Raw genomic sequence first — 23626 nt, 5'->3', positions numbered from 1 at the left:
CTAAACAAGTTGTACAGTATTCTACCTGTGAGGGATTGATGCTAGATGCGTCAAAACAATTGTAGTGATTATGATTGAATATATGTGTAATAACAATTATTTCATACGTTAAAAAAAAAAAAAAAACTCACTGAAACAGGTGATGTAAGTTTATATAAAGATGATAAATGAAAGACAGTATATGCCTTATATGGGTTGGACTAGAAAAGTGAGTTTTAATTCAGTAACACTATTGCAAAAATATTTTATATGGCCTTGTCTTATGTCTGGGCTTTTGTGTTATCTTACTTGTGTGTGAGTATTTTTTTTTTTTTTCCTGATAGAAACACGTGTACACACTCATATACTGTATCGGCATAGAGTGCATAAAAATTTCCTTAATGATCGTAGACACATGCACATGCATACATAATTCTATGTCACCTGAGGCAAGAGTCTTCTAATATAGCTCTGGGCCAACCAAAACCGTGTGAGTGGATTTGGTAGATGGAAGTTGAAAGAAGCCTGTCACGTGCGTGTATGTGTGTGTGTGTGTGTGTGTATGTATATCTATATGTGTGTGTATATCTATATGTGTGTGTATATCTGTGTGTGTATATCTGTGTGTGTGTGTGTGTATGTATATCTATATGTGTGTGTATATCTATATGTGTGTGTATATCTGTGTGTGTGTGTGTGTGTGTATGTCTTTGTGTATGTGTTTGACCAACACTATCACTTGACAATTAGTGTTGGTTTGTTTACGTCTCCATAACTTAGCAGTTTGGCAAAATGAGACTGATAGAGTAAGTACCTGGCTTAAGAAAAATGTACTGGTGTTGAATTTTTTTTTACTAAATCCCTTCAAAGTGGTGCCCTAGCATGGCTGCAGTCCAATGACTGAAACCAGTAAAAAATATAAGTATATATATATATATATATATATATATATATCTATACACACACACACACATATATATATATTTATATATATATATACTCACATACACATACATGCTGTGTCATATACAAACATAGTCGGTGGCATGGTTTTGTGGCAAGAAGTTTACTGACCACCTACATGGTTCCTAGTTCTGGGTCTGCTATCACAGTGTGACATCTTGAGTAAGTGCTCTGGGCTGACCAAAGCCTTATGAGTAGTTTGATAGAAAGAAACTGAAAGAAGCCCATTGTATATATATATGTATATATATATAAATGACTAACAGAGATGTACAGGTGTCAATTCATTATGGCTGTATCAAGCAACTCCTTTAATTGATTAATGAAAACATTACATCATTTGAAAGAAATCATTCTCGTCAGATGACCGCATTGACTTCTAGTGAAAGACCAGGTCAAGACAACTGGAGATGTAGATGGACGTGGTGGATGAGCAAGATGCCTTATTTACCTCATCTTGTTCTCTGCTCTCCACAATGTGTCACTGCAGTCATCTTCCCCTCCATTGAACCATCAAGGTACCAACTGCAAGGTTCGCCAGGTCCATAAGATGACAAACCCTAATATGCTAATTAACCCATAGCTGGGTCCCTTACAGGTGCTACTATTCCATGTCAGAGCAAACTTGGGAATAATGATGGCCAAGAGGTGGTTCTACACTCCTCAAACCCCTGGCACTCCTGAAGTCTGACCCTACCAGATGCAATTTAAAGTTATATCCGTAACATACTGTGTCAAAAACTACATTATCAAGTGTGTTATTCATGTGGCTTGAGAGAGATTAGGCTGCTATTTCTTGCAGATATAGGCAACCAATTGTGCAGTCTCCATGTTTGGTTCATCGACTGTGGTTAAGGGGAAAATATGGAAAAACTAGCTAGTAAAATTATTTGTGTAAAATTAAAAAAACAAAAAGACAAATAGGCGCAGGAGTGGCTGTGTGGTAAGTAGCTTGCTTACCAACCATATGGTTCTGGGTTCAGTCCCACTGCGGGGCACCTTGGGCAAGTGTCTTCTACTATAGCCTCGGGCCGACCAAAGCCTTGTGAGTGGATTTGGTAAACGGAAACTGAAAGAAGCCTGTCATATATGTATATATATGTATATGTATGTGTGTGTGTGTATGTTTGTGTGTGTGTGTTTGTCCCTCCAGCTTCGCTTGACAACCGATGCTGGTGTGTTTACATCCCTGTAACTTAGTGGTTCGGCAAAAGAGACCGATAGAATATGTACTAGGCTTACAAAGAATAAGTCCAGGGGTCGATTTGCTTGACTAAATGCAGTGTTCCTGCATGGCCGCAGTCAAATGACTGAAACAAGTAAAAGAGTAAATAAAACATTTGGCTATTGTTTCCAGAGAAAAGTGGTGTGCTTTGTTGGTTTATTAGCTATTTTTGTAACTGGTTTTGTGTTTTTGTTTGTATAGTGGGAGAAGAGGGGTGGGACTTGCCCAAAACCTGCTACTCATGTTTAAAGCACATTATACATGCTGCATTGATACATTATCATTGTTGACTGTTTTTTTCTTTTCATGCTGCCAAGTGTTGAATGCACACAAACACACACATAAGCACACACATATATATATACATGTATGTGTGTCTATGATAAACACATATATGTATGTATCTATCTATATGTGTGTTGTGTGTATGTATGTATGTGAATATGAGTTTTTGTGTATGAATATGTGTGTGAGTGTGAATGAGTATGTGTGTATGTGTATTTATATATATGAGAGTATGTGTATGAATATGTGTGTGTGAGTGTGAGTATGTGTGTGAATATGTGTGTGAATATGTGTCTGTATATGTAAATGCATTTTTATATATATGTTATATATATCATCATTATTTTTAGTGTGCTTTCCATACTGGCACGGGTTGGGTCAACAGAGTTTGAACCATCATCATCAGTATTTAATGTTCACCATCCATGCTGGCATAGGTCAGCCAGTTTGACAGGAGCCAGCCAGATAGAAGATTACACCAAGCTACTGTGTCTGTTTTGGCATGGTTTTTTTACAGCTGGATGCCTTTCCTAACACCAGCCACCCCACTGAGTGGACTGAGTGCTTTTATGTGGCACCAGCACAAGCGAGGTCAGTTTTAGTATAGTTTTTACAACTGAATGCCCTTCCAAATGCCAACCATTTCACAGTGTGGACTGGATGCTTTTTATGTGGCACCAGCACTGGCAGGGTCACCAAGTAACTTGTAAGACAAAGAATTTTGAGAGGCAGGGATTGGAGGAGGTGATCTTGTGTCAGATGATGAAAGCTTAGAGTGTGACAGAAAGACAGAGAGGCAGAAACAGGTGTTTTGCTATAGAGGAGGTACATGGTTACATGGTCAGAGAGAGAGGTAACAAGAAAGAGATAAATAGTGGTAATTGCCAGGGCATGCCCTCAAGGTACGGAGGTTATAATATACTTGGCTAGGTTTTGTCAAGAGACATGGAGGTGGAGATTGCGGAGACTGGTGAGAACTTGGGTACAAAGAGTGGGTGGAGAAAGCAGCAATACAGTGAGCAGGGCAGTGAAGGCAGGGATTGAGAGTGAGAGATAATCATTGTGTATAAAGAGGAAATGTGAGGAAGTAAAAATGCAGTTTAGGAGAGGAGATGTGATTTGGTTTCTTGAGATAGGGTGTGTGAAAATTTTTTTGCTATGTGCGGGTGGGACACAATGCTTCTAGCACTCAGTTTTGCTGACGTGGGTGGGTCTTCTCTAGAACCTTATATCGCCAGACATCTCAGTCCATTGTCGTTTCCTCCATGAACCTTAACACTCTGGGATCAGTCTTCATAACTTCATTCCATGTCTTCCTGGGTCTCCCATTTCCACAGGTACCATCCACTTTCAGTGACCAGCACTTCTTTATACAGCTGTCTTCATTCACATGCATCATATGTCCAAACAAAGGTAGTCTCCTCTCCTGCACACCACATTTAATTCCTCTTATGTCCAACTTTTCTCTCAACACAGTTGCACCTTGTTGTTCATCATGCACACTGATGTTGCATATCCAGCAGAGCATACTACCTTCATTTCTCTCCAGTCTCTGCATATCCCCTGCATTCAGAGCCCATGTCTCACTACCTGGAGTATATCCGTTCATACACAAACATCATACAATCTACCCTTCACTCTGGGAGAGAGTCCTTTTGTTGCCAACAGAGGTAGTAGTTCTCTGAAGTTTTTTTCATTTTATTCTTACTCTAGAAATAATACTTTTGGAGCGTCCACCACCATTACTAATTTGGTCACCTAAGTAGCAGAAACTATGAGGGTGGGCTGAAAAGTTCATAGGCTGACTAAGAAGGAGTTATCATACAGTAATTAACCCTGGCATGCATTAAATTCAACCTTAGCTGATGCTAACTGCATTTTTTTTTCCAGATAAACCCACATTGGATACGAATTGAGGATTTGGAAAAGTGGTACTTGATTTCGTGAAAATGGATAAAATTCGGCACTGTGGTGTTATCAAATATCTGAAGAAAAAGGAGTTAGCCCCTAAGGACATTCATGCTGACATGGTTGCTACCTTAGGGGTTGATGCTCCAGCTTTATTAACAGTGCAAAAGTAGGAAGCTGTATTCAAGAGGAGAAGGGAGAGTCTTGAAGATGACCCAAGGTCTGGATGTCCTGCCACAGACACCATCCAAAAAAAACATTGACCATGTTCACCACATAGTGATGGATGACAAACGTTTAAATGTTAATCAGACAGCTAATGCTGTAGACATCTCCCATGAATGAGTTGAGAACAATCCGCATAATGAACTTGGCATGTCAAAGGTTTCCGCTTGGTGGGTGCCACGACTTTTGATGCCTGATCAAAAGCACACCAGGCTGGTAATGTCAGAGGCAAACTTGGCACTTTTTGAAGCAAATCCAGTCAGTTTTCTTGAATGTCTCCTCACCCAAGATGTACGTTGGGTTCACCACTTCGAGCCAGAGACCAAATGGTAATCCATGCAGTGGAAGCACCTGTCTTCTCCCCAACCAAAGAAGGCCAAGGTGGTGTCATCAGCAGAGAAGGTAATGGGCTTCCATCTTCTGGGATGCAAAGAGCATTGTGTTCATTGTCTACCTTCAGAAAGGCCATGCTATCAATGGCCACAGACACGTGTACCCTTAACGTAGTTCTCGGGGATATTCAGCGTGACACAGTGTGACAAGGCTGGCCCTTTGAATTACAGGCACAACAGAAACAGGAAGAAAGAGTGAGAGAAAGTTGTGGTGAAAGAGTACAGCAGGGTTCGCCACCATCCCCTGCCGGGGCCTCGTGGAGCTTTAGGTGTTTTCGCTCAATAAACACTCACAGAATGTACTGGGTGCATTTTGATGATGTGAGTGTTTATTTTTAGAATGACATTGTAGGGAAGGTGTGAGAAGCTGAATCTGGCCAGTTTGAAAGTAAAACAGGTAGACTATTTAGGTCAGGTGATTCTTTTATCTTTTACTTGTTTCAGTCATTAGACTGTGGCCACGCTGGGGTACTGCTTTGAAGGCTCTAGTTGAACAAATCAACCCAGTTGTCAAGTGATGGTGTGGTGGTGGTGGTGGTGGTGGTGGTGGTGGTAAACACAAAGGCACACACAAACACACACACACACACACACACACACACACGAACCCCAAACCATGTGATCACAAAGCAAACTTCTTAACCACGCAGCCATGCTTATGCCCTATGAACACGAATGAAATACCAGTTATATGGACAATCCCTTCTGTATTTAATGAATGGATTAACAAACTAGCAGATTAACAGCTTAACTATTTTTTCTTTACAGCCATTCAATGGGTGTATGCAGTATACAGAGCAACCCTAAGCTACCACATATCCTAGCTACAGGAAGGTATGTTTTATATGAAGTTCTTGTCTTAGTCACCGTCTGTTTCTGTGGATGATGCCCAACTTTGCTACTTTCCTTCTACTTATCTCATTGATTAATTTCCAGCTTTCTCTGCGCATTGAATTTGCATCTGCTGCCTTGACTTGATCAATTATGCACTCTAATTCCTCCTCCTTAATGGTGTGTTAGGCATTTTGAAGAGTGGTTTTGGCAGCTTGTAATCCCAGCCTGTGTTCTTTGTTAGGATTCTCTTGGTAGCAGTTAAATGCTCTTTTGCACATTTTAACCTGGATGTAATAACTCTTGGTTCAGCTGATATTCTTTTCTTTGAACGGAGATTCTTTGCTTGTATCATTTGTTCTTTCACAACTCTGTTAACTGTGATGAAGTGTTCGTATAGGCTGGTTATTGATTCCAAACCATTTTATAGTGCAACAAATCAGTTCTTTACTGTGACACTGTACATTTGCAGCAGATCTGTATCCCTTTTCAAGATGTACCAGTTATATACCTGCTTTTTTTATGTTGTATGTGTACACCAGCTGAGTTTGATTTGTCCTCTTAAAATTCTGTGGTCAGAACCAAGACTTGTGAAGCTGTTGTACGCTTCAGCACTTTGAACAGAGTTCTTCCACGTTTGGTTGATCAAGATGTTATCAACTTGTGGTACGTAAATGCACCCATTACACTCTCGGAGTGGTTGGCGTAAGTAAGGGCATCCAGCTGTAGAAACTCTGCCAGATCAGATTGGAGCCTGGTGCAGCCTTCTGGCTTGCCAGTCCTCAGTTAAATCGTCCAACCCATGCTAGCATAGAAAGCAGACGTTAAACGATGATGATGATGATGATGATGATATTGGTTTTTAGTGCAAGTTCAAGGAATAAGTGACCTTGTTTGTATATTCATGAAATATGAAAGCACCATCTTTTATTCCTATGTGTACATTACAATCACTAAGCAAGAGTGTCATGTTGTGAGCTGGTATTGAATGAATTACATCAGCAAGATTGTTGTAGTGTTCTCCTGCATCTCATGAGCCTTCAACTGGGGCATAATGCCCAGTGACTGTTGTAGCTGTGTTTCCACCAAAGTTTGCAGTCAAGATTCTTTAATTGACAAGTATGATGCTGCTGACTGCTATTTTAGCATTCTTATCAAGGAAGATTCCTACACTACTGCATGCTGCTCTGCTCTCATTCTTCCATTCTCATGTTGTGATTAGCTGACATTTTTCCAACTGGATGTACTCTGTCTCGTCTTTGTACACCATTTTGTAATCTTCTACTGCTAGGATATTCATGTTGTAATTTCTGAATAGTTTTGCGAGTTGTAGTCTTTTATGCTCCAGTCGTATGGTGCGTATCTTTATTGTACTGATGTTTAGAGGACTTTTGGCTTCCCTAGAAAATTGAAAACGAAGGACATTGCTTGTATGACTGATGCTCATTTATAGCTTCTGCAGGATGTCAAGACAAGAACACACACACACACATGCATGCATGAATATATGACAGGCTTCTTTCAGTTTCCGTCTATCAAATTTACTCAAGTCTTTGGTGATCCTGAGGCTATAGTAGAAGACACATGCCCAAATTGCTGTGATGTGGGACTGAACCCAAAACTATGTCGTTGAGAAGAGACCTTCTTAACGACACAAATTTAAATATCTGATTGCCTTGTGAGTTCTCAGTTATCAAGCAATAATTAGAAACAAATTAACTCATAAAGGAGACATCAGCTTGTATCATTGAATACCATAGAGACCGGTCCCATAGAGGACAATCTCATTGAGATTAGTAACCACACCGGCAGTTTCTATGCAGTTTAGTCCAATATAGAGAGCAGTCCCATACTGGGCGGTTCTATGCAGTATAGTATCATAGCTTTGCCAAACCTCTCCAACCCATGTATGTTCTGTCCACTTAAGTTATATTCCTCAAACTGTTTCAAAAAGCCAAACTATAAAATATGTTACAGTCATTTGTCATAAAACGTGATCTAACGATCTGAATGCAAATTTATGTGGGAAAATGAAAAAACACATTCTACCTGTATTTCTTTTATTCCTATTTTTAACTTTATTGGACATCACCTTACGGTAAGGTGTTGCTGTTCAGATCTAAGTCAGACTTGATATATCTATTGATTCAGATGGAGGGGTAAAAATGAAAGTTTCTCCATCAAAGTTTTTTCTAACTCTGATCCATTTCACCCATTTTTATTTATGTATTCTGTAGAATATCTTTACAAGAATGCTTCTAGCTTTCATTTTGGTCATTTTTATTTTATTTTTTTTGCTTTAATCATATTTTAATTTATTTCATTTACATTTTGTTGTTGTTGTTGGCACTCTGTCGCTTACGACGTCGAGGGTTCCAGTTGATCCGATCAACGGAACAGCCTGCTCGTGAAATTAACGTGCAAGCGGCTGAGCACTCCACAGACACGTGTACCCTTAACATAGTTCTCGGGGATATTCAGCGTGACACAGTGTGACAAGGCTGACCCTTTGAACTACAGGTACAACAGAAACAGGAAGAAAGAGTGAGAGAAAGTTGTGGTGGAAGAGTACAGCAGGGTTCGCCACCATCCCCTGCTGGAGCTTCGTGGAGCTTTAGGTGTTTAAGCTCAATAAACACTCACAACGCCCGGTCTGGGAATCGAAACCGTGATCCTATGACCGCGAGTCCGCTGCCCTAACCACTGGGCCATTGCACCTCCACTGTTTACATTTTATGCCTAATATTTATATGAGTGCATGCACAAATGAGAATCTGCAAGCAGGTATTACTGCTTCCATTGTTTTTGTGAACACGTGATCCCCATACATGAATATATGTGTGTGCTTCTACTATATGTATGTGTTTTTCTGTATGTGTGTGTGCTTACATGAGTGTGTGTATGAGTGTGTGTGTGTGTAAGCTACTCTGTGTGTGTGTGTGTTTGTGTGTAAGCTGCTCTGTATGTGTGTGCATGAGTGTGTGTGTGTGTATGTGAGTGCGTGCGTATGCATGTGCATGTACACGTGAGTGCATGTAATTATTGTTGCTGCTTAGTTACTTCTTGCGGTCATTGACACCAGTACAGCGTCTCCTTTCACCCTTAAATACTTCATTCCTTTCTCCCTTATTCCTATTAAATACTTTATTCCCTTCCCCCTTATTCCTATTATTTTCTTTCTCCTTCTTTCCTCTCTTTCTTGACCTAGTTCTCTATCTCCCTTTTCTGTTTTCCCTCTCTCTTAATTGTCTTCTTTCCTCCTTCCCTAATTCTTTCTTCCTCTCTCCTTCCCAACAAGATATCTTCCATAGATATACAAGCTTCTAACGCTACCATTATCGACTTCTAGATTGATATATAATGTCTGCTGCGATAACAATGTTCTCAATTCTGTACTGTACTGCAGAATATGTTTATAGATTTTTAACCAACATTTAAATATCTCCTGCCTTATGAGTTCTCAATTAGCAAGCAATAATTATAAACAAATTAACTCATATGGTACAAACATCTGTTTGTACCATAGTATAAATACCATAGAGACCAGTCTCATAGAGGGCAGCTTATGAGAGGGTAGTTCTATGCAGTTCAGTCCCATAGAAAGCATTCCATATAGAAAGCAGTTGCATACTGGGCAGTTCTATGCTTTAGAGTATCATAGCTTTGCCAGTCTTTTCCAACTCATGTATGTTCTGTCCACTTAAGCAAGCTATATATAAAATATGAATAATGTATATGCAGTATTTTCATTGATAGGGAATCTGGTCTCAACCAGACTATTTCAATCCTCTACTGGAATTTCATTTACCATTCAGTACCATCTTTAATTCTACCATAAAGTCCAGGTAGGGTCATTGAAACATACATTTCTTAATGATCCTAGGAGCTATGCTAGGGCCTTCCTGTACTGGACAAGTCAAAGGTTAGAGGCCAGACTAATACAGACAATCCCTTCATAAAGATAAAAATTATTTTACATAGGACCAACTTTGCCTTTCACTCTTTTGGAGTTGATAAAGCAAAGTGCTAGCAAGTAATGAGGTCAGTGTTATGAACTAAATGCTGCACCTCAGCACTACTGTCTTTGTGCCTAAATTAGAATCAATTATTGGTGGTTGTAAGGTGATAGAATCATTAGAACATCTGAAAAAATGCCTTGTGGCATTGTTTTTGTTAATCAGTAAAAGAAGAGTCAGTCAGGTATAGGGGTTGGTTACACTGATGATGACCCTTCTTCAATATTTGTGTTTTTGTAAGGCAGTGAGCTGGCAGAATCATTAGTATGTCAGGCAAAATGCTTTAGTGGCATTTTTGTCCATCTTTACATTTTGAGTTCAAATTCCACTGAGGTTAACTTTACCTTTCATCCTTTCATCATCATCATCATCATCATCGTTTAACGTCCGCTTTCCATGCTAGCATGGGTTGGACGATTTGACTGAGGACTGGTGAAACCGGATGGCAACACCAGGCTCCAGTCTGATTTGGCAGAGTTTCTACAGCTGGATGCCCTTCCTAACGCCAACCACTCAGAGAGTGTAGTGGGTGCTTTTACGTGTCACCCGCACGAAAACGGCCACGCTCGAAATGGTGTCTTTTATGTGCCACCCGCACAAGCCAGTCCAGGGGCACTGGCAACGATCTCACTCGAAAATCCTACAGGAGCCAGTCAGGCGGTACTGGCAACGGCCACGCTCAAAATGGTGCATCTCATGTGCCACCCGCACAAGAACCAGTTCAGGGGCACTGGCAACGATCTTACTTGGCTTGCCGGGTCTTCTCACGCACAGCCCATTTCCAAAGGTCTAGGGTCAATAAAATAAGAGTAGAGACGCAATGGCCCAGTGGTTAGGGCAGCGGACTGGCGGTCATAGGATCGTGGTTTCGATTCCTAGACCGGGCGTTGTGAGTGTTTATTGAGCGAAAACACCTAAAGCTCCACGAGGCTCCGGCAGGGGATGGTGGCGAACCCTGCTGTACTCTTCCACCACAACTTTCTCTCATTCTTACTTCCTGTTTCTGTTGTGCCTGTAATTCAAAGGGTCAGCCTTGTCATACTGTGTCACGCTGAATATCCCCGAGAACTATGTTAAGGGTACACGTGTCTGTGGAGTGCTCAGCCACACTTGCATGTTAATTTCACGAGCAAGCTGTTCCGTTCACCGGATCAACTGGAACCCTCGACGTCGTAAGCGATGGAGTGCCAACAACAACAACAACAACAACAATAAAATAAGTACCAGTTAAGTAGTGGGTCGATGTAACTGACCTTGACCCCCCCTGGAATTGCTGGCTTTGTGCCAGAATTTGAAAGCAATATTTGTGGTCTTGTATGCATGTCAGATATCATTAGTCCATGTATTGTGATTTAACTGTAGCTCAGGGAGTGTTCATTATTACTCCATGTTTTGTGATTTAATCATAACCGAGCGAGTATTCATTAATCTCTCTCACATTTTCTCTCATAATATATTTCTAGCTACGATGAACAATTGATGTTATGGGATACTCGCAGCATGAAGGTGCCACTTAGATCTAAATCCCTTGGTGGTGGAATCTGGAGAATTAAATGGCACCCTAGTTCTGGTAATTGTATTGCTACAGCAACAATGTATAATGGTTTCCACATTATTGACTGTGGACTTCACACTGCTGGTAAGATCAATAATTTCGTACACCAAATAGTTTATCTGTCTATCTATATAGTGACCCCCAACTGTTGATAGAAATCCTTGTCTGTCACAGATTTTGTTCATTATTGGATCTTCATTTCTCTCCGATGGTTGGGATTCTTTTCTTTAACTTTTAAAGAGTTTGGTACTTGTTGTAAATAGTGTCAGCAGGCCTGCATAAACCCATGTGATATTTGACAGCTCTGTCTAGGAAAGCCTCCTCCTTATGCAATGCTTCATTTGGAAGATTGGGTCTAGATCTGACTTTGGTAGGATACTAATCAACTTGGGTTAATCAAAAGAACTTGATAGGGTTGGCTGTTGGTCCTAGCAGCTGTGCCACACATTGACTGATTTTAGTCCAGTGTTCAGGTGTTAGATCAGTACATTGTACAACGTCATCCTGCTTATTGGTGGCACTATTCAAAATTATTTGGGTTTGCATGCGCAGTCTGTCAAATGTGTCCCTTTTCAGTCATTTCTGTAGATTTTGACTCTTGAGCCACTAACTACTGAAGTTGGTGATTTTGAGGGGCAACCTGCTTGAGTTGGAGTGAAAGTGAGCTATATTGGCATATATGAACAGCATCATTGTTAGTGTAGGACACATTTGAAATCAAGGTGATTGGCACCATACTGAAGGAACCCAGATAAGCAAGTCCATGCTGGCCAATGTTAGTGTCATCTGTTCTTGGAATGATGGTATGGTTAAGGTACTTACGGTCTGATTCAGTCCAGAGTGGATTGAAACTGGGATAAGGTTAAGAGCAAGGTGACCAATCTTACCCAGAAATGATCCAAGAAGAAGCTATCTGTAAAAGGTCAGAAGTGGTGAATGCATGTATTATAAACATTGCATATTATCACTTGGCCATCATACCTTGCTCCAATTTGCATCTGACCAAGCTGGAGTGTTTGTCCTTTCATTTTTTATGGAAGGATCATATTCCTCTGGTTAGAAGGTTTACCTGCATCCCAAACCCTTTGCATGGAGGGCTCAGCAAGCTGTGGCTAATGATGTGCCTGCATGCACAGAAGCTGTGACATCTACAGAGATTCCTCTATGCTAAACAAGTGTGATTGCTATTCATAAAGTCTGTTCTCCCACATATTGTCTCTTTGATGAAGTTACAGTTGTGGGTCAGTTAAAGATCAAGATTGGATGCCTGATATCTGGAATGTTGTCAGGTACTCACATTTGTCCATTAGTTACATAATGCAGTTGGTAGAACATCCACACTAGCATTTTGTAAGGTTAATGGGCATCAGTGAAGACCATATAAGTAGTCTATTTGAGAGGACTTTTGATTTAGGGACTATAGACAACTGGAAATCCTTGGACTGATGTTCCTACAAGATGGGTAGAAGATATTATCAGTCTGGAATAAACTGTCTAGAGTTGGACATGTCTTTCAGTTGGGCATCTTTGAAATATGTGCTGTGCAAACATGATTGCATGGTAGAAAGGATTGACAACATTATCATCCCTCTGGGGGAAAAAGTGAAGAATGGAGGTGCTGTCAAGCAAATTTGATGAAAAGTGATAGATTCAAGTGGTGAACTGGGACATGTGAAAGGGCTTGAATTTTGTCTGGGTACTGCAATTGGGAGATGACAATTGTCTAGGAAGCAATGTAGTAGAGGACTTGGGGGGCCCTGATGGATAGCAGTTCCCTCTGTGTACACATATGTATGTACAATTCTCATTTAGACTGTATTCGAATTTTTAACCTATGTTTCATACTGTATTACATTTTTGCTCAACTCACTCTTTGTTTATGTAAATGTACACTCTTCTATGTTTTGTTAACTCTTGTGCCATTGAAGAATTTATTATTATCATTATTATCATTTTAAACTGTTGTATACTACGAATGTTTCCCTTCTTTGATTTAATTGTATATTGTGTATACTTTCTAAATATACAAATTGTTTTCCTTTTCATTTCATTATGCGTAAACCCCAACACTTTATGCCTGTCTTTGTATTGTACTCCTCATCCTTCACTCTTGTTGGGGGGAAAAAAAAGAAATTGGCATTATTATTATTATTATTATTATTATTATTATTATTGAGTGAGAGAGCAGTGCATGCCATCAAAGTGATATTGGTGTAAAATATACAGAGCCTAGTATACCCATCATGACTACCTGTCTGATAAGGGTACACCAGGCACATGAATCACAACCATATATACATGACATGGTGATCTCATATCAAGATAAACAGCGCATGACCTCGCAGGTGGAGCCCAGTTAGAATTTTCTTCAGGTTGAGTAGCCCATTCCGTTCAAAAGGTCGCTGAATAAGACTTGTTTAAGGATATTGAATGAAGCACCCATGTTTCCAAAAGTGAATTATCCAAACCCCAAAGAATTCCTCTCAACACATGGCTATGATGCTCCTTCACTACTTCTTGTGATCAGAGATGCACATATCATCAGCCACTAAGGGACATGCTCAACTGGTTAAGGTCAAACAACTGACAAGCAAATCTGTAGTATTGAGCAGAATATTTGCTGTAGCCCATCTTTTATACCAAGAGAAAACATGATAACACTTCCAATCAGTTAAGATCAGAAGCCATGAGAGCCACTGCATGGTTCTGCATTGAGGCATTCTTCTTCTTCTTCTTCTTCTTCTTCTTCTTCTTCTTCTTCTTCTTCTTCTTCTTCTTCTTCTTCTTCTTCTTCTTCTTCTTCTTCTTCTTCTTCTTCTTCTTCTTCTTCTTCTTCTTCTTCTTCTTCTTCTTCTTCTTCTTCTTCTTCTTCTTCTTCTTCTTCTTCTTCTTCTTCTTCTTCTTCTTCTTCTTCTTCTTCTTCTTCTTCTTCTTCTTCTTCTTCTTCTTCTTCCTCCTCCTCCTCCTCCTCCTCCAGGTGGCAAGCTGGTATAATCATAGGCACACTGGATAAAATGCTCAGCGTCATTTCGCCTTTCCTTTACATCCTGAGTTCCAATGCTGCCAAAGTTGACTTTACCGTTCATCCTTTTAGTGGGTCGATAAAATAAGTACCAATTGAGCACTGGGATCGATGTAGCCAACTAGCCCCTCCCCCAAATTTCAGGCCTTGTACCTATATTGCAGAAAGGACTATTATTATTATTATTATTATTATTATTATTATTATTATTATTATTATTACTTTTCCTAGTTTTTGATGCTTTATTCTTTGGTAGATGCTTTATTCTCTAGTTCTTTCACCAAGATCCTCTGTTGGCATTTATTCGTAAAACTTAACCTTTCTAAATTGTAGATGCAGAAATGAACATTGTTGAACATTACTGCCATGAAGATATACTTGCCTATGGCATTGACTGGTTCCAGGGAGAAAGGCCAGTACCTCATGACTGTGACTCGGAAGTCTTAGCATCCTGTTCATTTTACGATTCTTCATTACAACTTTGGCAGTGGCAGCATGATTGTCAGCTTAAAAGTTAATAAAGTAATAAACCTTAATCTTTGTAATTATATGTTATATGTATTATATTTGTGTGTGTGTAAATATATATACTCGTTTACTTGTTTCAGTCATTTGACTGCAGCCATGCTGGAGCACCGCCTTTAGTCGAGCAAATCGACTCCAGGACTTATTCTTTATTCTTTGGAAGCCTAGTACTTATTCTATCGGTTTCTTTTGCCGAACCGCTAAGTTACGGGGACGTAAACACCAGCATTGGTTGTCAAGCAATGTTGTGGGGACAAATACAGACACACAAACATACATATACACAAACATACATATGGTGGTTGTCTACTCCTTAAACAGAGTTTGACCACCTCCTGCACCTACACCTTAGCCCTTTCATGGCGTCTGATGTGGCTTTTTAAACCAGACAGTGTTTTGAAAAAACACCCACACAGATTGCACCTCTGATTTGCACTACCAATACCTGCAAGTAAGTTCTGCTCATTGTGGATCCTAACATGTCTTTTAAGACCCCCATTGGATTTGCAAACCCTCTGGCACACACCACATTCAAACGTGTGCACAGACATATAATCAGAATAGCTGGGTGAGGTTTGTTTTCCATGGGTTCGCAGGTGAGATTTGAGGCCAGCCAAGGACAGACATGGTCTGTCACAGACTGTGCACACAAAAAGGTCCTTGTCATTCACCTTCTCAGTCTTCACCTTTTTCCTTAAATGTCTCTTGAGCCCTGCTTGCATCATCCTGGCCTCTTCAAATGCTTTCACTCCACTCCACACCCTTGTTCGCCATCCAACTCGATCTGAAGCGAGGACTTCTATATCTTTTGGAGCCATTCCAATTGACTTCATAGCAGTCCTTATGCCATCCTTAAACCTTTTTTTAGGTTTATGCCGATAACGTTTCCCCTCTGCAAGCTCACCATAAAACAGCTGTTTCAGCATGCGTTCATCTGCCATTCGAACAATATGGCCACACCATCTCAATTGGTTCCTCAAAATCATGGCTTTAATTGAGGGGATGCCTGCAGATGCAAGGATATCTGAGGAGGGTATCTACATAAAATATCGAACAACGGGGAATGTTTTTAATTTGACCCGACTGAAGTTTAAAACGAAGGTTTTTACTTCACTTATTAGGGAAATTTTGTATGCTGACGATTGCGATCTGGTTAGTCATTCTGAATCGGGTCTGCAATCCCTTGTATCTGCATTTGATGCAGCTTGTGATGATTTTGGCCTGACCATCAATCTGAAAAAAACAGTTGTGATGTATCAACCTGCGTATGGTGCTGTTTGTAACCTCCCTAAAATTTTTGTTAAGGGAAAGTTACTTGAGGTTGTAAATTCATTTGTCTACCTGGGAAGCTCTGTTCAAGATGATGGAAATCTTGATACGGAAATACACCTGCGAATTCAAAGGGCAGCAAAAGCTGTCAAGCAATGTTGTGGGGACAAATACAGACACACAAACATACATATACACAAACATACATATACATATATATATATATATATATATATATATATATATATATATACATATATGATGGGCTTCTTTCAGTTTCCGTCTACCAAATCCACTCGCAAGGCTTTGGTTGGCCCGAGGCTATGGTAGAAGACACTTGCTCAAGGTGCTACGCAGTGGGAATGAACCTGGAACCATGTGGCTGGTAAGCAAGCTACTTACCACACAGCCACTCCTGCGCCTATATATATATTTTTTATTTTCTTCTTTTACTTGTTTCAGTCATTTGACTGCGGCCATGCTGGAGCACTGCATTGAAGGGTTTTAGTTGAACAGATCAACCTTAGGACTTATTTTTTTAAGCCTGGTACTTATTTTATTGGCCCCCCTCTTGCTGAACTGCTAAGTTATAGGGATGTAACACCAGTTGTCGAGCTGTGATGGTGGGGGTGGGGAACAGACACAGACGCAAAGACACACACACACGTGTATATATATATAAATATATATATATATATATATATACATACGATGGGCTTCTTTCAGTTTTCGTCAACCAAATCCACTCACAAGGCATTGGTTGGCCTAAGGCTATAGTAGAAGACACTTGCCCAAGGTGCCCTGCAGTGGGACTGAACTTGGAACTATGTGGTTGGGAAGCATGCTTCTTACCACACAGAAGGAGATTAGAAAAAATTTTTGATAATATTTATTCACCATTACACACGTTTCATTTGCTAATAGAACTTACACAATTGAACAGGTAGGAGAAACATGTAAAATACCTCCTATAAGATGTTCTCCAGGCAGAGAATCAAATACAGGTACTAAACCTCTTTTCTGGCGACTTTGGGACCGGCGGTGATCCGAATTTTCTAGATTTCTGGACATATAAATATATACCAAAAATTTAAAATAAACAACGAAAAGTAAAGAACAAAATTGTATTATACATACAAATTAATACATTTCTAAAGTAGGGTCTGTTTGATGTGGCATCATGTGACGCATACGCCACGGAAACCAAAACAAAGCAGCCACATGGCAAACTACTACAGCCCATGAAGTTCAAAGCTAGCCAATTTCAAAAATAGCCGGATTTCTGAGAATTCCAGATTTCTGGATTCCGGATAAGAGGTTCGGTACCGGTAATAGGTATTATTTGATTCTCTGTCTGAAGAATTTCTAATAGAAGATATCTTACATATTTCTCCTACGTGTACAATTTTGGAACTCCTTTTTGCAAATGAAAAGTGTAATGGTGAATAAATAATGCCAAAAAATTTTCCAGTCACCTGTTTTGATATATAATTACTCTACAAAAAATATTTTCCAGAATTTTCAACTCTTATGTATGCCTCACACAACTATAGCATATACATAGGAATTTGGATTACTAGAATAAGCAGATGTGCATTAAGAGGACACAGCTTGGATTTTAAGCCTATCTACATAATATATTACATGGAAAAATGCGAGCAAGAGAAATAATATTCTTAAGATTATAAGCCTGGAAAAGTACAGGACAAGTTATTATACTTGAAATATTTCAGGACAAGTTATTACATCTGGTAAAGTATAGAATAAGAAAATTTTTACTTAAAATTTTGCAGCTAAGGATAAAATTTCAAATAAAATATTTACATTTAGAAAATATTAGCTTTTATTAAAACTAAAAATTTTACTACAAGTTATTACTTCTATTTGTTATTACTTGTTACTTCTATGAAAACTAAAAAATGATGCAATTAAAATATTTTTTGCACTTAAAAAAAAATCATTTTTTAAATTATTAATTAATAATTAGAAAGTTGAAAATAGGTTATAAAAAATAATAGTAGTACATAATTAGTTAGTACAATAAATGGAATATAATTAGTTATATATTATAGTAAAATCTACCTATAACAACAAATTCGCAGTAAAATTTGCTTGAGTTATTGCCAACTCTTCACATTTTTAGTATTGACCCAATGCCTATTTTTTACATAATTAATTTGTCTACCATATATACTACTCTACTTTGCATAAAACTTTAGATATATTGATACTTCTAGCTCTCATGTTTTAAGTATTCTAGTGTGTCAATATTCTAACAAAATGATGGTACCTTTTTTAATTATAATGTTATTTTGTAAATTAAAATCAAATAATCTTTAATATTCAAATTTTATCCTTAGCTGCAATATTTTAAGTAAAAATTTTCTTGTTCTCTACTTTACCAGATGTAATAACTTGCCCTGAACTATTCCAAGTGTAATAACTTGTCCTTTGCTTTTCTTAAGAATATTATTTCTCTTGCTCACATATTTCCATGTAATCCATGTTTTTTCCAGGCTATGTTATTATGCTAATTAATAATGTGTCAATTATTTAAGATTTTACCCTATTGAAAATTGAATAATAAATTTCTAAATGAAGTTTTAATTTTTTTCATTTTTGTGATTGAATTATTATTATTATTGAAATAAAAATAAAAAGTTTTAATCTAAAAAAAATTAAAATAAGATTAGTAATTCCTTGCTTTGAGCTCTATCATTTAAGCTTAATTAAAATATAGTTTGTTTTTAAAATAAGTTAATCATACTTATATCTAATTTTTTGCCTTACTGAGAAATTCCTGTCAATGTAAACTACTACGATTCTGTTTCTCATCTCATTTATTACGGGACTGTGTTTACATGATATAATTTTATTAATTAATACAGATGATGTAATTAAACTAATTGCAAATTAGCTGTGTCGTTGATAATTTTTTTCCTTACCTCAATGATGCCAGTCACATATATTAAAAGTCCCCTTATAAAACTATATTCATGAAAAAGTATAGAACTATATTATCACCCTCAAATTTGAGAAACAAACACTCATAACTTTTTTCTCTTAAAACTTCATTGCATGAAATTGATACCATGAAATTCCTTCAATTGAGCTCTATCATTTAAGCTTAATTAAAACATAGTTTGTTTTTAAAATAAAAAAGTCAATTATACTTAAATCTAATTTTTTGCCTTATATTTTGTTCCATGATGGGACCAAAACTATGAAATTCTTCATGCTTTCTTCTATCATTGAAGCTAAGATAAATATATTTTGCTTTTAAAATAAAGTTCTGAAGATGCTGTATGTGAGTAAATTGCAGCCTTAAGAATATTATTCAACTACTACTGTAGTTGAATGATATATATATATACGTCCCTGTAACTTAGCGGTTCAGCCAAAGAGACTGATAGAATAAGTACTAGGCTTACAAAGAATAAGTCCTGGGGTCGATTTGCTTGACTGAAGGCGGTGCTCCAGCATAGCTGCAGTCAAATAACTGAAACAAATAAAAGAATAAAAAAATATATATATAATAGGTGCAGGTATGGATGTGTGGTAAGAAGCTTGCTTCCTTTAAGGCGGCGAGCTGGCAGAAACGTTAGCACGCCGGGTGAAATGCTTAGCGGTATTTCGTCTGCCGTTATGTTCTGAGTTCAAATTCTGCCGAGGTTGACTTTGCCTTTCATCCTTTCGGGGTTGATAATTTAAGTACCAGTTACGCACTGGGGTCGATATAATCGGCTTAATACCTTTGTCTGTCCTTGTTTGTCCCCTCTATGTTTAGCCCCTTGTGGGCAATAAAGAAATAAGAAGCTTGCTTCCCAACCACATGGTTCCAGGTTCAGTCCCACTGCTTGGCAGCTTGAGCAAGTGTCTTCTACTATAGCCTTGGGCTGACCAAAGCCTTGTGAGTGGATTTAGTAGACAGAATCTGAAAGGAGCCCGTCATATATGTATGTATATGTTTGTGTGTCTGTGTCTGTCTCTCCACCATCGCTTGACAACCAAAGTTGGTGTGTTTATGTCCCTGTAACTTAGTGCTTCGGCATAAGAGTCCGATAAAATAAGTACTAGGCTTACAAAGAATAAGTCCTGGGGTCGACTTGTTTGACTGAAGGTGGTGATCCAACATGGTAGCAGTCCAATAACTGAAACAAGTAAATGAATAAAAGAAGATATATATATATATATGTAACATTTTATAAACAAACTAGGAAGTGTTGAATGTGTTTGGTATTTTACAGATAAGGTCTACATGGACATCAGATGTTAAATGATGATGATAATGACGACAATGAATATAGCTGTGAACACTGGTGTAGCTGGGGTGGGGGGAGAGGGGCGGTCCACCCTGGGTGGCACTTTTAAAGGGCAGCATTTTTCATCCTGTTATTGACTATTACTGTAAGCAATATGTGTATTTTGTGGGATCCAGAGGTGGCAAATGGAAGGGCTGCCCCAGGTGGCACACATGCTAGCTACACCAAACACCAGTGGCTGTGAAAACAGCAGAAAGATTGGGTATTTTACCCTTATAAGATGGAAATCAGTTGCCAGGAGACAGCTACAGGACTTGAACCCGCACCCCTCAGATACCGGTCGGGTATTCTACCATTAAGCTACACAGCCAATCTTTCATTGTTTTATCTTTTATTTGTTTCAGTCTTTGGACTGCAGCCATACTGGGGCATTTGCCTTAAAGGATTTCACTTGAATGAGTTGATCCTAGTACTTGTTTTCTTTTAAAGATCTGGTACTTAATCTATTGATCTCTTTTTACCAAACCACTAAGTTATGGAGATGTAAACAAACCAACACCAGTTGTCAAGTAGTGTGTGTGTGTGTGGGAAATACAGACACAGAGACAAACAAACACACACACACACACACACACACAGACACACACACACACACACACACACACACACACACACACACACACACATGTATATATATACAATCGTGTCTGGCCGTGCGGCTTTTTAATGTTGTTTTCACTGTCCATTTTTTCCTGTTTTGGTTTGTGTTTGCCACCTTGGAATCCTCTGTTTAGTGGGTTGATCCACTACTCAGGAAGAGACTATTCTAGAGTGCGTTCTGCCTTATCTTCGAAACCCTTAGTTAGAATAGAGGCAGCTGATGAAGGAATAATTCCAAGTGGCTATCTGTTTTCCTATGTGTTCGTTCCGTTGTCTGTAGTTCATTGTTCTAACGTCCTGTACCCTGATATGCATCTATATACACATGTAGATGTAAGTATGTACATATATGTGTGTATACATGCATATATATTCTTTGTATTATATATATACATATATATATATATATATATATATATATATATATACAATGGGTTTCTTTCAATTTTCACCTACAAAATCTACCTCACAAGACTTTGGTTGGCCTAAGGCTATAGTAGAAGATACTTACTCAAGGTGAAATGCAATGGCACTGAACCTGGAACCATGTGGTTAAGAAGCAAACTTCTTTCCACACAGCCACACCTGCACCTATCAACAGCTGGATACCCTTTCTAACACCAACCGCCTGATGAAGTGGACTGAGTGCTTTTTACATTGCACCAGCATAATCACTCCCATCATCATCATCATCGCTATCATCATCATCATGACTACCATCACTATCCTTCCCATCATCACCATTCAGTGCTATCACTATTATCCTTTTCCCCTTCCCCCACCTATGCATATGCATCTGTCCATATCATCATCATCATCACTGTTTAACTTCCTCCTTGTATGCTAGTATGGGTTGGACGGTTTGACAGGAGTTGGCCATGCAGGAGTCTGCACCAGGATACAGTGTCTGTTTTGGCATGGGTTTTATGGCTGGATGCCCTTCCTAATGCCAACCACTCTGAGAGTGTAGTGGGTGCTTTTCATGTGGGACCAGCACAGGCGAGGTCAGTTTTGGCATGGTTTTTATAGTTGGATGCCCTTCCAAATGCCAACCACTTTACAGTGTAGACTGGGTACTTTTTAAGTGGCACCTGGACTGGCAGGGTCACCAAGTAACTTTGCAAGACAAAGAATCTTTGAGAGGGGAGGAGACATTGGAGGAGGTGATATATATATATATATATATATATGTTGTTGTACTTGGGGATGGTCATATTGCCAGTTTAGCCAATATATATATATATATATATATATATATATATATATATATATATATATATATATATATATATACACACACACACACACACACACACACACACACACACACACGCATATAGATCGAACGGTCAATAAATAGACATAATAGTGTTAGTGGTATCAGTGGTTGTGTTAGTGGTAGTGGTGGTGGTGGTAGCAGTGTCACTGTTGGTGGTGGAGTTGGTGGTAGTGGTAGCAGTGTTACTGTTGGTGGTAGAGGTGGTGGTGGGGGTAGTGGTGATGTTAGTGGTGGTAGAGGTGGTGGTGGAGTTAGTGGTGATGTTTGGAGTGTCGGTGGAAATAGCAGTGTCAGTTTTAGTGGTGGTATATCTTAATATACTGGATCAATTAGTAGCTGTGTAAATTCACCTGTCCACATCAGCATTTCATTTCTGGAGCGTTCTCTAAGCACTATGATGACATGCTGCCAATTTTAGAAGTCACATGACATCAATGGAGTGTCAACAGATAGTAGGGGTTTATCTAAGAGGACTGTTGAATATTGTAGAACTGAAGCTGCACATGATGATGATGATACTTGTGGTCATGATGGTGGTGATGATGATGATGATGATGGTGGTGGTGGTGGTGGTGGTGATGGTGATGATGATAATGACGAGGGTGGTGGAGGAGAAAGAAGGATGGTAGGGATAGTTGTGTTGGCGATGGTGATGATGGTGAGGATGGTGGTGGTAGTAATGGTGGTAATGATGGTGATGATGGCAGCAATGATGATGATGATGATCATGATCATCATGGCGATGATGGTGGGAGTGACTATGACAAGTATATTTTATTATTGTTTTTGTTGTTTCAGCCCCAAATCTGCCTTAGTCAAGTAAATATATGATGACCAAACGGTGTTCCATGACCACCATGCCTTAAAAATTTTTTTTTTCCAGTCAGTGTACATCTTATCTTATACTACATTATCAACTCTGTCCTCTCCCCCCCCCCTTTTATAATTCAAAGACGACGTTATTTGAAGTATATTTGACTGCTATTTCTAACAAGTCGAGTAGCTACATAGAGGCTCCCTTGCTGAATAATAGTGATGATAATGATGATGATGATGATGATGATGATAGATGCTGTCTGCTTGATTATGTCTTCTCAGAGTATTTACGCATTCCTGAATAGGAAGGGGCATGTCTGGATTAAGTAGACACCTATCTACCTATCTGTATGTCTATCTGTCTGCCTTACCTGTCTGTGTGTCTCACTGCATTGCGCCCCCCCCCCGGGATCT

At 38.9% G+C, this 23626-nt stretch overlaps 1 protein-coding gene across 3 annotated transcripts in view; it reads left to right on the top strand.

The window, feature by feature from the left end:
• The window catches only part of LOC106877490 (diphthine methyltransferase), a 45088-nt gene extending 30151 nt beyond the window's left edge, over positions 1 to 14937 (top strand). For 2 of the 3 annotated variants that reach the window (XM_089357497.1, XM_089357496.1), the window contains exons 6-8: positions 5746 to 5811; positions 11288 to 11463; positions 14735 to 14937. In XM_089357497.1, coding sequence (XP_089213623.1) covers positions 5746 to 5811; positions 11288 to 11463; positions 14735 to 14919 — 427 coding nt within the window. In that variant the 3' untranslated portion in view covers positions 14920 to 14937. The remainder of the gene's footprint in view (positions 1 to 5745; positions 5812 to 11287; positions 11464 to 14734) is intronic. The other variant, XM_089357498.1, reaches the window with a different exon arrangement.
• The last annotated feature ends 8689 nt before the right edge of the window (positions 14938 to 23626 follow it).

This window comes from Octopus bimaculoides, chromosome 9 (assembly GCF_046866305.1).
Source record: "Octopus bimaculoides isolate indiv1 chromosome 9, ASM4686630v1, whole genome shotgun sequence".
NCBI classification, from domain to species: Eukaryota; Metazoa; Mollusca; class Cephalopoda; order Octopoda; family Octopodidae; genus Octopus; species Octopus bimaculoides.
The sequence above is the reverse complement of the archived record's forward strand: the minus strand, read 5'-3'. Positions and strand labels throughout refer to the sequence as shown.